The following is a 13844-nucleotide window of genomic DNA, read 5'->3' on the forward strand; positions in this document are numbered from 1 at the left end:
TTGCAGATTTTTTTATTGTATTTTGCAGAAGTTTTGAACAGTTTTAGAAATAATGTAAGTTTTAAAAGAATTTTGAAAGGTGAGTTTAAAAGATATTACGGATATCTAGAAGTTTTGAAGGCATTACAAATATTTCAAATTTTGAAAAGATTCCGGAAATTTATAAAACATTCTTAAAGTTTCCTCCAAACTCCAAATCTCTCTCTCTCTATCTCTTTCAACACATAAATAGTTCAAAATTTTGTATTAATTAGTATAAAATCATTAAATAAATAAAATCATTAAATCGTTAAAATCATTAAACGTTATTATCTAAAACTGTCGTACTAAATTTATATTTTCTGGCAAAAAAATAGAAAAAGCCTTCTTTGCCCCAGTATAATAAATTTTGAAATGCGCGCCTCGAGAAAACACTGCCAGATTCAAAAATGGCGCCAAGTCCTGATCCAAATATGCGCGCGCATCTAGCTTGGTCATTTCCGCTGGTGAGTCAAGAGGAAGAAAATGGTAGTTGCACGAAGTAGTGTGTTTATTTACGTACTGTTTATTGCAGTGAATAATTAATCACGATCGCTCTGAAACCTTTTGGGGGCAACCCTCTTGTAAATCAGATGCGAATTTTCAGAAAAAGGTGCGCGCTTCAAGTGCTGAAAGTGTTCGAATCACGTGAAACTGGTGATAACTTCGCAGTTAGCAAAGAGCTCCGTCGTTTTGCGTTTCGAACTTTAGTGTCGTCATCCTAACCTATCGCTCGCTGGCTGCGAGTTTCTCGAATTTTCGAAAGCCTCTTCTCAGGTTTTGTTTGTCAACAGAACCACCTCCACGATGCCATGTTCCCGAGGCGATTGAGCCAGGATCCCGAAAAAGCCAGAATCATGACAGACGAAGTTTTGCCGGCGAGTTTGGAAAAACTCGAAATTGATCGAGTCTCGTCGACCTGCCCTCAGTAAGTATTTTCGCATCTCGCATGCTCTGGAAAAGCGCTTGCTCATATCCCTTTCTCCCTTCGCGAAATTGCCAGTGATTTCTCTCAATTCGGATTGACAGTTCGTGAATCGTGTGCTCCAAAAAGCACCACCGAAAATCTGTTTTGCCTTTGTTTTCGACGTTTTCGATCATAAAGACTCGGAGTTTCAGCTCTAACCTTCGTGAGTACTCTTTCACCTTTTGTTTCGAGTGACCTTCGGTGTTTTAACCCGAATCTTTGAAAAATGAAAGGAACAGATTTTAGGCAAAGATTTCGCGTATTGGAACATTTAAAGGGCGAGGAATTTCCGACTCATTTTTATGTGCTGCAAGTTCTGAATGTTCAGATGAACTCAATTTTTACTCGGTGATTTTGTGGACTAGAAAAAGTTCTTAAATGATTTTTCTTTTTTGTTAAAAATAATACATTATTATAACAAAGGGAGTGTCCACACGTACGGAAAAATCCGGCAATTTGTATAGAAATTTGGGTACAAATAACCCCTTTTGTACTCAAATTTCTTTTTTAGCCACGGTTAGAAACAAAATTAGTTCAACTGTTGCCTTTTTTTATTAAATGAATTTTCTGTCTTGAAAATTCATCTTTTTTGGTTAGAAATATAATATTTTTGATAAAAATGCATTCTTTTTGGATGACAATTCAACTGTTTTGTAAAAAAGTAATATTTTTGGTTTAAAGTTGAAATATGTTGAAACTGCGTTTTTGTTAACAATAAATTTTATTTACGTATTTCTTTTTTGCAACAAAATATATCGTTTTTTGTTGAAAAATCAACCATTTGGTTGAAATTTCGTTTTCCTTTTGTATAAAATTAATCTTCTTTGTTAAAAATCCATGTTTTTTGCTTGAATATTTTATTATTTTATTAAAAATATAACAATTTTTTTTTAATTTATCCATAATTTTTGCATGAAAATTGAATTTTTGTTGAAAATTTGACGTTTTGGCTTTAAAATTCAACAATTTGGTTGCAACTTTCTTGTTTTCTTAAATAAAAAATCTCTTTTGATGAAAAATTAAACTTTTTGTTACAAATTCATTATCTTAGATCAAGATTAATCGTAGTTGCTTATTCATCTCTTTGTTTGATTAATGTTTTTGTTAATAAAAATTTAATTATTCCATTTGTTTGTTGAAAATGGATCGTTTTTAGCTAAAAATTCGTTTCTTTTTTTCTAACATTAATTTTTCTGTGTTGAAAACTCATCTTTTTTGGTTCCAAATATAATATTTTTTATAAAAATGCATTCTTTTTGGTTGATAATTTCGTTATTGTTAAAAATTTGTAACAAAATGTATCGTTTTTAGTTGAAAAATCAACTACTTTGTTGAAAATTCGTCTTCCTTTTGCATAAAATTAATTTTCTGTATTGAAAATTCATCTTTTTTTATTGTAAATTTTATTATTTTATTGGAAATATAACAACTTTGTTGAAAAGTTATGCTTTTTTGGTGAAAAATCTTTTTGGCTTCGAAATTCAAGTTAAATTAATTTAAAATTAATTTTTGTTGCGAAAATTCATTATTACATTTTTTTGATGAGAATTGATTGTTTTTAGCTAAAAAAATTCGTTTATTGTTTTCTAACATTAATTTTTCTGTGTTGAAAATTCATCTTTTTAGTTCCAAATATAAGCCTTTTGGCTTCAAAATGCAACAATTTGGTTGCAACTTTCTTGGTTTCTTTAAAAAAAAATATCTCTTGGTCAAAAACTGAAATTTTTATTAAAAAATTCATTGTCTTTTCGGTTTAAAGTTCAAATATGTTAAAATTTCGTTTTTGTTAACAATTTTATTTACGTATTCCATTTTCCATATTTTGTTTGGAAAACGTTATAAGGTACGATTAAAATAGGGTTTTTCATATAAAAATTAAAAATTTGCAAATGTATTAATTTATTCCAAGCAAAAAATTTTTTTTTACTTTAAAAGGTAACTCCTTAGTAAAATAGGAATTTTAAAACGAAATAAATTTCACAATGTAGTTAAAATTTGACCCAAATAGTTTAATTTTCAATTAAAAAAGATTAATTTTCAACAAAATAATTAAACTTTTACCCAAAGAAATAACTTCAACTTAAAATACAAATCTTTAACAAAAAAAGTGATTTCTGTTGAAAAAGATTTTAGTTGAGTTTTCCCGATCAAACTATACATTTTTTAAAAAGAAATAATTCTCTACTAAAAAAAGTGAATTTTCAATCCAAAAAGACGAATTTTTAACCAAAAACGATGACATTTTAACAAAATTGTTGAATTCTCTAACAAATAGTTGCATTTTTGTCGAAAAATATGAAATTTACCTTGAAGAAGAAGAATTGTCACGTTTTGATAGAAAATAAATCCTTTTATTTGGAAATTAATGGTTTTAGTTGCAAAAAACAAGTACTTCAGTTAAATATGGATTTATGTAAAAAAAATTTATGAAAAATGTGAAAATTGATGTATTTTGTTGAAAAATTAACGTTTTTGGTAAACAAATTAATCTTTCCTTTGAAAATTAATCTTTTCAGTTAAAAATTTAAATATACCAGATAATTAATGATAATTTTAGTTGAAAATTTATATACATTGTTAAAAAATCCATTTTTTAGAAGTGATCTTTTTTACTTCAAAATTAAATTATACGGTTGAAAATTTGTCATTTTTATTTGGGATTTAAATTATTACATTGAAAATTAATGTATTTTGTTGAAAAGTTGTCATTTTTTCTTTAAAAAAATAATCTTTTTAGTTTCAAATTTATGTTTTTAGTTGAAAAATTTACGTTTTTGGACAAAAAAAAATTAATATTTTTCTTTAAACATTAATCTTTTGGTTGAAAATTCAAATATTCATGTTAAATTATAGATCATTTCAGTTGAAAACTGTAGGTTTGGTAACAAATTATTCTTTTTAGTTTAAAATTCACCTACTGTAGGTAAAGATTCATAGTTGAAAATTCATGACAAAAAATATAAAATTTATCAATTTTTTATTACGAAAAAAGTTGAGTTTTCATCGATAATAGAACGCAGTTAACTCAGTAACATCAAAAATTGAATTTTTTAACAAAAAATATAAGTTTCTACGAAAAAAATTTAATCTTCAATCCAAAAAGACGAACTTTTTTAACCAAAAAAGATGAATTTTCAACCAAATTGTGGAATTCTCTACCAAATAGTTGCATTTTTATACAAAAAAACATTAATTTTGTACTAAAGCAGATGAATTTGTAATAACAAAACAATTTTTTTTATAAGTGGAACTTTCATCCAGAAAATATTTCAGTTTATTTTTCAACACCAAATATAAATTTTAAACAAAAAGTAAAATTACATAAAGAGCATAATGGAAAATCAATTAATGATGTTTTGTCTATCTAGTTGAAGGAGAAAAAGGTTTCATAACAGTTTTTGAAATTTAAAGTAGTTAAAAAAATCTTTTTCGGGAAAAAATTAAAAAATGACTTCTTTCACTCTCAAATTCATAACTTTGTAAGTTTTTGATCTTTTTACTTAAAATTTTACTTGAATACTTGCGAGATACGGCGCTTCAAAAATAAAATTGATCTTATAGCGTTCGTTCCAAAGAAAGTATTTATTCTAAAAAATAAAAGCTTCAATTCAATGAAAAACGAAACACCGTACTTTGCGTGATTAAACGATTTTATTAATCTTAAACTGCCTATAAAAATGATGAAAATCAAAATTATGTGAAAATGACATAGAACAATAGGTTTTCATGTAATTTTTTCAACCTGGCGCCACTCGTTCCATTCTCTTGAATTTGGTACGTTTTGTTAAAGCGTAAATAAGTCCCTGGGTGTTTTACACCCAGTATGCCCTTTAAGGGATAATTTCTAACCAAACAGTTGCATTTTTATAAAGAAAAAGATATTTAATTTCTGCCAAAACAGGTGAACTTTAAAATAAAAAAGACAAACTTTAAAAAAAAGCTTTGAATTTTCAACTCCTACAATGCCTAATTCAAAATTTTATTACTTAAAAAATTTTCCATTTAAGATTTTTATTTCTAGGCTTACATTTTTATTTTAAAGAATTGTTAAATGCTTTCTTAAAGACTTGAACAAGTAAAAAATGAAAGCCTTTGATATTGAAAATTTTGGATAAAAACATTTTTATTTTATAAATAAATAAAAATTTTAATTTATCTGTACTTTAAGTAATAAAAAGTAAACAAAAACGAGTTGATAAAACGATTTTGAACCAGTTAAAAATTTAAGAATTTTCAGATTTTAACGTTAAAACTTGAACGGTTTCAATTTGAAAGTCTAAGTCATCGAACAAATGTGAGGGTGTGACTGAAAGTTTATAAATTATTTTCAACTTAAAAATAACTTTATAATAATATATTCTTAATTAAAGGATTTTAATCAATTTAAAATATTGTTTCAGTCTAAAATATTCAATTTTTAACCCATTTAATTTGAAATTTTTAATTTAAAAAAAAAATTATTTATTGAATATTTAGCAATATTTGAATTTTTATTAAAAAAAAAAATAAATTGAAACCAAATATTCAAATATAAAGAATCTTCAACTGAATTGTTTGACATAGAAAACCTGAAATCGTTAAAATTTCGAAAAATGCTTAATTTGTAAGTGAAATTTTTAAATTTTGATGTATAATTTACAAATAAACATTTTTAGAAAAAATTTGAGTAATTTTTAAAGATATTTAGGTGTTTTAAAAAGATAAAAAATTATCATGAAAATTTTCTTAAAATCGTCTAGAATCTTTTTTGAAAATTTTGTTTAAATCTTTAAAAAACTTTTTAAATATTCTCTTAAAATAATTGTTCAAAATGAAAAGTTATTTTTAATTTTCCTAGGAATCTTAAAAAAATGTTTTTATTCTTTTGAAGCCTTTCACAAATAATAAATTGTCAATTGTTATTCAAACATCCAAATTGTAAAGACATGATCTAAAGTTTGCAGGATTTTTTTATAATTTATCAATTTTTCAAAATTTGATATTTCTAGCTTAAAATTCCTTAAAATTATATAATTTTGAAAATTTTAAAGTTCATTGATTGATTTTTTAATTCAGAGCATTGAAAATGATAACGTGGATTTTAATTGAAACTTCAAGTTTTTGCTTGAAAAATCTTAAATTTTATGAAAAAGTCTTCTTTTTCGTTGAGAATTCTTGAACTTTATTGAAAATTCATCTTTTTTTAGTAATAAATTAATCTTTTTGTTTAAAAATTCTCCTGTTTTAGTTGGAAATTCAACTTTTTGGTTCAGAATTCTCGAGTTTTGTTAAAAGTTCGTCTTTTTTGTAGTAAATTAATCTTTTTGTTTGAAAAATCATCTTTTTTAGTTGAAAATTCAACTTTTTTGGTTCAGAATTCTTGAATTTTATTGAAAATTCGTATTTTTTGTTAGTTAATTAATCTTTATTTTTAAAATTCATCTTTTTTCGTTAGAAAATTGATCTTTTTGCTTAAAAATTTAACAACTGACTTTTAAAGTTGAACTACTTTATTAGAGAATTAAGAAGATATTTTCCTTCTTAAAAATTCAACTTGTTGGTTGTTAATTCTTTCATTTTCTTGAAGATTCATCTTTCTTTTGGTAATAAATTAATCCTTTTGTTTAAAAATGCATCTTTTTGGTTGAAAATGTAATAAAAAGGCTTTAAACTTTAACTACTTTCAAAAAATGCAGAATTTTATGTACCTGAAGTTCCGAACGTTCAAATTAACGAAATATTTTTCCACATTTCTATTTTTCCAATCAATATTGTTCCAACTGCAATTTGAAATGTGCATTATAATTCCTTTCTGATAGTAAATTATTTCCAATATAAATAAACAAACATTTAGCACTTTTTTTGGATTACAAAGTCACCAGTAAAAAATTTCTTTCATTTGAACGTTCAGAACTTCAAGAACATAGAATTTTCTGAAAATTGCAGAAAAAATTCATTTTGACTAACTATTTAAAAATAATATAATTGGATTTCTAATTTGAGAAGTGTTCAGTTAAAATTTATTCAATTTTTCAATACTTGATGTTTCTAGCTTAAAATTCCTTAAAGTCATATAATTTTGAAAATTTTAAAGTTTATCGATTGATTTTTTAATGTAAAGCATTGAAAGTGATAACGTGGATTTATATTTTTTTATATTGAAAAATGTTATTACCTTCAATTTTATACGCGTAAATTATTATGTATTTAAATACAAAATTTTTTTATTAAAAACTTTAACCAGTAAGAGTTGCATTTTCAGACATAATTTTATATTTTTAATTTGAAAAGATGAATATTTTACAAGCCAGTTTAATTTTGAAGCAAGGAAGACGAATTTTCAAATAAAAAATATGACTTTTATAACAAATGAGGATTTTTACACCAAAATTTTTTATTTAAATTTAATAAATCAGTTGAAATTTTGATAAAAATAGATTGCTTTTTAAGAAAATAGTTGAATTTAGATTAATTATAAAATAAAAATATAATTTTTTTTTTTTAATAAAAATAATTAGCTTTTAATCAAAAAGGATCAACTTTTAACACCAAAGAACATGACTTTTAAAGAAAGCAGTTACATTTCCAACCCAAAAATACCAATATTCGACTAGAAATATCACTTTTTAATAAAATAGTTGAATTAAGATTAATTCTGAAAAAGAAATATAATACTTTTTTTGTTTTGTTTTTGATAAAAAGAACTAACTTTCAATTAAAATGGATATTTGTACCAAGAGGTTAATTTTAAACAAAAAAAGGTGACTTTTTAAGAACCGAGTTTAAATTTCAATAAAGTAAATAAACTTTCAAACAATTTGTAGAATTTTGTACTAAACACCAAAAATATAATAGTGGACTTCTTAATAAAAATTATTAACTTTCAAACATAAAAGGTGAATTTTCAACAACTAAAAAACAAAGATTTTTCTACAAATGTATAAATTTTCGACCAAAAACGATTACTTTTTCAAAAAAAAAATCGTTGAATTTTCACAAAAAGTATGTTTTTTTAAGTAAAAGGGATTATTTATTAAACAAAAAAACAATAATTGACGTTTCAAATAAAAATTAATTTTCAATCAAAAAAGAAGAAGGTTGAATTTAAAAAAAATATGGATTTTCAATTTAAAAAAAAAATGAATTTTCTGCCAAACAATATAATTTTTCGTCCAAAAACAATTACTTTTTATCAAAAGACTTTAATTTTCAATAAAATAGTTATATCTTTAACTAAATAGTAGAATTTGTAACCAAAAAATAGAATTTTGAACCAAAAAAATTATTTATTAAAAATTCCAGTCTTTGGTTGAAAGTTGAATAAATTTTTTAAAATTTCATTTTGTTTTCGTTGAAGATTCATATTTTTAGTTGAAAGTTCGTTTTTTTTTTGTTAAAAAATTAAATTAGAAATTCGTTTTGTTGTAAACAAGTTTTTTTAAACTACAAATTCAAATATTTTGTTAAAAAAGTCAGATGATTAAATCTAAATTAACTTTTTTGTTGTTATTTCATGTTTTTGTTTTTAAAATTAAATTTTTTGATAGAGAATTAGACTTTTTGGCTTGAAAATTTAACAAATTGGTATAAAATTAAACTGTTTTGTAGAAAATTCGCTTCTATTTTTATTGAGAATTCAATCTCAATGGAAATTTATCTACTTCATTTTTGATTAAACATTTAACTTTTTTGGTTAAAAATGCAACATTTTGGTTAAAAAACTATGTTTTTTTGTTGAAAATTCGTATTTTTTGGTAGAAAATCAACTCTTTTTTTTTTTCGTCGAATTATAGTCATGTTGAAAATATATACTGTTTGGTCAAATTTAACTGTTTTTTATTTTTTATTAAAGTTTTGTAGTGAAAATATCAACTATAAAATTTTGTGATAAACCTTAATCTTTTTTGTTGAAAATTGAACAATTCACTTAACATTATTTTTCATTCTTGACTGAAGATTTTTTCTTGGTAGATAATTCACTTTTTGGTAGAAATTTCATCTCTTTTTGGTTAAAAATGCAACTTCTGAGTTGAAGATTTATCTATTTTCGTTGATGATTAAACTATTTTGTTAACAATTAATAAATCTAGTATCAAATTCAACTTTTTTTGTAGAAAATCCATTTTTATCGTTGTTGTTTTAATTGAAAATTAAGTTTTTTTCTCAGTAGAAATTCATCTGCTTAATTTTTTGGTTAAAAATGGAACTTTTATGGTTTAAAAGTGCAAACTAGTCACCATTTTTGTTTGAAAAATCAACAATTTTGTAACGGATTTAATTATGTTGTAAAAAATTAAATGGTTTTGTAAAAAAATAGTTTTTACTTTTTTTAAATTGAAAATTATTTCTCGTTTTAATAAAAAAAAAAACTTCTGGGCATCTCTCGGCTTAAAACAAATCACCACTTGTTTGTCTTATTTAACATTTGTTTATCACCCATTTATCACCTATTCTAGAAAAAAAATGTCACCTTTTCACCTTTTTTGACGACAATAGGTACTGTGATGACTGTATTCAGTTTTAGAGTTGAAATTTGTTAATTTTATTGACCCTGAAAAATGTCTGGGAACCGGGAAAGGTGCGAGGCCAACTAACACATGTTATCTTTAATTTCAGCAGCTTCACAGCCGACAAGGCAAAAGCGACAAACCCCTTTCGTATAACGAGCAAGGGTGGCACGCCAACCGACAGCAGCTACCTATTTCGACGGAAATCCATGCCGAACAGGCCGACACCCTCGATAGTGAGCCCTCGCGGTATCAAAACTAGAACGAATTTCAAACCGTCGAAGAATGAGAGGAGAGTCCTCGACAAACCGAAAAAGAACTCAATCATCCGCGAGGCGGTCCTCAAGTTGAACGGTTGCTCGTCCAGTGGCAGCTGTCTCAACGAAACTCCCGCGAGCAATCTGCTCGAGGAGGCCTGCAAACTCAGTATTCCCAGTCGAAATTCGCGGACTTTTGGTCATGGCTCGGTCACGAAGGATTTCAAGGCGCTCAACATCAGTCAGCACGACACGCGGCTCGTCAAGGATGACGCGAGCATCCCGGCGAACCAGAGCTACCAGACAAGTAGCTTCCAGCGGGCCCGAAGCAACACGATGCCGAGTTTAAAAAGAGGCCCTGGTCCTGGAGGAGGTGCTGCTGGTGGACAAACGGAAGTTGCAAATGCCCCAGGTCAACAACAATCCTCATCGAGTTCTGCTACGAGCAATAGCAATAATAACAGTAACAGTAATAATAATAATAATAATAATAATACGTGTTCTCTGCAAGCGAGAATTTCTCCACCGCCTTGTGACGTTACGATTGACGAACTTGCCAGCTACTTCGAGGAGTTTGTCCATATTCCAAAGAAGATGTCCCACATGGCAGAAATGATGTACATTTAAGGTTGAATTATTGAGAGGAGTTTTGCAATTTCGAGCCTTGAAGTTACACTAACTAATATCTCCGCAAAAAAATCAAGATCCCCGACTTTAGAAGGCAATAAGTTCGCAGAAAAAAATTTGAGGAGTTTCGAATAAGAATCACACGGATCTGCTAAGTTTTCTGAATAAAATGGTGTTTCTGTAATTTGCGTGAAAAAATTTCGTTTTGAGCTAATTAGAAAAATACAAGTAAAAATGCTGTCACGAGGCCCATTGTTGAGACATGTTAACTTTCACATGATCCCAGAGCTAAGAGTATGTTGGAAAAAATTTGAAAAAATCTGGAGTGTCCTGCAACATGTTTAGAATCTAGTAGAGACATTAACATTTTTAAATATTCGAAAAAGGCAGTTTTGCAAGGATTTTTGTTGAATGTTTTTAGTCAGGGATTGAATGGAGCTATTAAAGTCGCTCAGAATCATTCGGAGTTTAATGAGGCGAGGCTTCTGATATAAAATTTTGATATAATACAGTATCAAGCTTGCACACGAATTATCTTGTATTTTGTTTATTTAATATAGTACACTTATTTCGGTATTATAATATAATTTTGTATTTATTTTAGGCTGTCAATTCGCTACTGAAATGCGTGAAAGATTTACTTATATCAGTAATTACATTTGCGTATTTTTTAAAAATTATTCGTAATAAGATAATGTTGCACCGTATGTAGTTTTATACAAATATTTTTCCATTTAGCCGAAAAGAAAGTGTGGACTTTTTTGGAAACTGAAAATAGAGGACTTCACACTTTTAACCCTATCCCCTTGTTTTACCATTTTTTAAATATTTCCTCTTTTTCTCGCCATTTTAGAGAAATTTGTACTCTTTCCCCTTATTGTTTCGCCTAAATGCGAATTGAATTAATACAGAAACCAGTACGAAAATAGAATTATTTTTATTTTTATTACGTCATTGTTAGTAATTTTTATGAAAATTGTAGTATTTGTTCTTGTAGGTGTTGAAAGAAAAAGCCTAACATTATTTTTGAATAATTCCCAGAAATTACAGGATACACAAAATTGAAAAATTTGGTCTTTTTTCTTTGAACTCTCAATAACTTTTGTGATTGTAATACTATAAAAGCGTAGTTTTTAAATATTCGTAATATGGTGCTGTTCTGAACAAAAATTTCTTGAAACAAAAAATGTCAAAACCTTCTTGAATTTTTCAAAAACGAATGTTTATACTGAATTTCTGAAAAAAATTGCATAGATAGCTTACACTGTCCTCTAAATAATTCAATTTACAAATTAATTTTTGAAAAATTCAAGTTTTTGAAATTTTTGGTTAAAAAAAATATTTCTTGACAAATGTATCTTATTACAAATAATTTTAAAAAATGCACCTTTACAGCAACAAAGTCATAAGAGTTAAATTATAATGCAAAAAACTCAATTTTCAATATATTCTAAGTTTTTGGAATTTTTTGAAAATCATTTTATAGTTTTTTCTTTCAACACCTAAGAGAACAAATAATACTATACTATATTAAATAAACAAAATACAAGATAATTCGTGTTCAAGCTTGATACTGTATTATGATATCAAAATTTTATATCAGGAGCCTCGCCTCATTAAACTCCGAATTATTCTGAGCGACTTTAATCGCGAAATTCTAATTTTTATTCAGTTTTGTGGTAGAAATAGGAATAAGGGTACATAAACATTTTAAGCCATTAAACAGCGCGATAGCTCCATTCAATCCCTAAATAAAAACATTTAACAAAAATCCTTGCAAAACTGACATTTTTAAATATTTTTAAATTTTAATGTCTCTACTGGATTCTAAACATGTTGTAGCACACTCCAGATTTTTTTCAAATTTTTTCCAACATACTCTTAGCTCTGGGATCATGTGGAAGTTAACGTGTCTCAACAATGGGCCTCGCGACAGCATTTTTACTTGTATTTTGCTAATAAGCTCAAAACGAAATTTTTTTACGCAAATTACAGAAACACCATTTTATTCAGAAAACTTAGCAGATTCGTGTGGTTCTTATTCGAACCTCCTCCCATTTTTTTCTGCGAATTTATTGCCTTCTAAAGTGGGGAGTCTTGATTTTTTGCGGCGACATCAGGGAGGAAATGTTGTTACGCTCTGTTTCCTCGGGGATATATTGCGCGTTTATAGAGATAATACTGATTTGGTACCTAAATTATATTTAATGTACAATAAAATGAGGAGAATCATTAATTGATGAGCGATTATCAGTTTTTATTGGATAGAGTCAGTCCACACGCTAGATGAGAATAGAGTAGGGTAGAATAGACAATCATTTTTATCATTACGTGTAAATTTCTTTCATTTTCTTCTTTCTGCATGCATGTGAGTTTCTGTATAGAAGTTGAAAAGTAGGAGGAGGTTTTCAGAATAAAGTTTATAAGATCTAAACAAGTCTTGTTTTCGAAACTAAGGGTGACTGTCCTTTCTCGAAAACCTGGAATTTTCGAGGGGTGGTTATGTGTGTCAGGGTGTCTAGTGACCTTGAAAACCTGGAAATCTCCTTGATTTCTTCACGAAAACCTTAAATTTTAATCATTCATTTTTTTTCTTTATTTTAAAGCAGTAATTTTATTGAAATGCGATGAGTAATTTAAATCTTTTAGCCTATTGTGAAAGAAATATCTCATTTAGAAAAAATCTTGCTGATGAAAATTTTTTTATTCGTCAAGATATAATTTTTCTTTTGTTTATTATAGAATAAATAAAGATATTTCAAGGCACTTTTTTTTAGGTGTTCTACTTAGATATTATAAACATTATTTATTATTTTTTTGAGGGTATGACAGATTTCAAAAGGTTACAAAATATTTCTCAAGATTTCAAACTTTTCAGAAAGATTTCACGGATGTTTAACAAAGATTTCAAGCATTCAAAAAAGGCGTGTACTCTAGATTAAAAAGTTTTCACCAAAATTCCCCAAAGATTTCGAACATTTCATAAAAATTTGGAACATCTCACAAAGATTTTAATTCTTAAAAAAGAATTTAAAGATTTTAAAAAGGGTATATTAAACCACATTTGTAAGATTTCGAAACATTTCAAAGATTTTAAACAATTTCAATATTTTTTAGGAGATTTCAAAGATTTTAAACAATTTCAATATTTTTTAGGAGATTTCAAAATATTTTACTAAGATTTGTAATAATTTAAATAATTCCAACGAATTTACCAAGATTTCGAACACTTCGCTAAGATTTCGAACATTGTATAAAGATTTTAAAACTTTCAAAAGATTTTAAATAACTTCAAAATTTTTTAGGAGTTGTCAAAAGATTTCGAAAATTTCATAAAGATTTTACAACAATACGATAATTTTTTAAAAGATTTCAACAAGGGGGCAGTACACCAGATTTCAAGGATTTCAAAGGTTTTAAAAATGTTTGACAAGATTTCAAACGATTACAAAAAATTTCTGAAATATTTTAAAGAATTCTTAAGGATTT

The 13844-nt window shown here is 26.6% G+C and overlaps 1 protein-coding gene across 2 annotated transcripts; it reads left to right on the forward strand.

Moving 5' to 3' along the window:
- The first annotated feature begins 500 nt into the window (after positions 1-500).
- LOC117174881 (uncharacterized protein DDB_G0274353) lies at positions 501-11142 on the forward strand. Of its 2 annotated transcripts, none has more exons than XM_033364289.1 (2): positions 501-946; positions 9581-11142. In XM_033364289.1, the coding sequence occupies exons 1-2, from the start codon at positions 831-833 to the stop codon at positions 10353-10355; spliced, it is 891 nt and encodes a 296-aa protein (XP_033220180.1). In that variant the 5' UTR covers positions 501-830; the 3' UTR covers positions 10356-11142. The 2 variants fall into 2 exon arrangements, with proteins under 2 accessions (XP_033220180.1, XP_033220181.1); XM_033364290.1 differs by having other exon boundaries at positions 9584-11142.
- Positions 11143-13844: the final 2702 nt, after the last annotated feature.

Source organism: Belonocnema kinseyi, chromosome 6 (assembly GCF_010883055.1).
Source record: "Belonocnema kinseyi isolate 2016_QV_RU_SX_M_011 chromosome 6, B_treatae_v1, whole genome shotgun sequence".
In the NCBI taxonomy this organism is placed as follows: Eukaryota; Metazoa; Arthropoda; class Insecta; order Hymenoptera; family Cynipidae; genus Belonocnema; species Belonocnema kinseyi.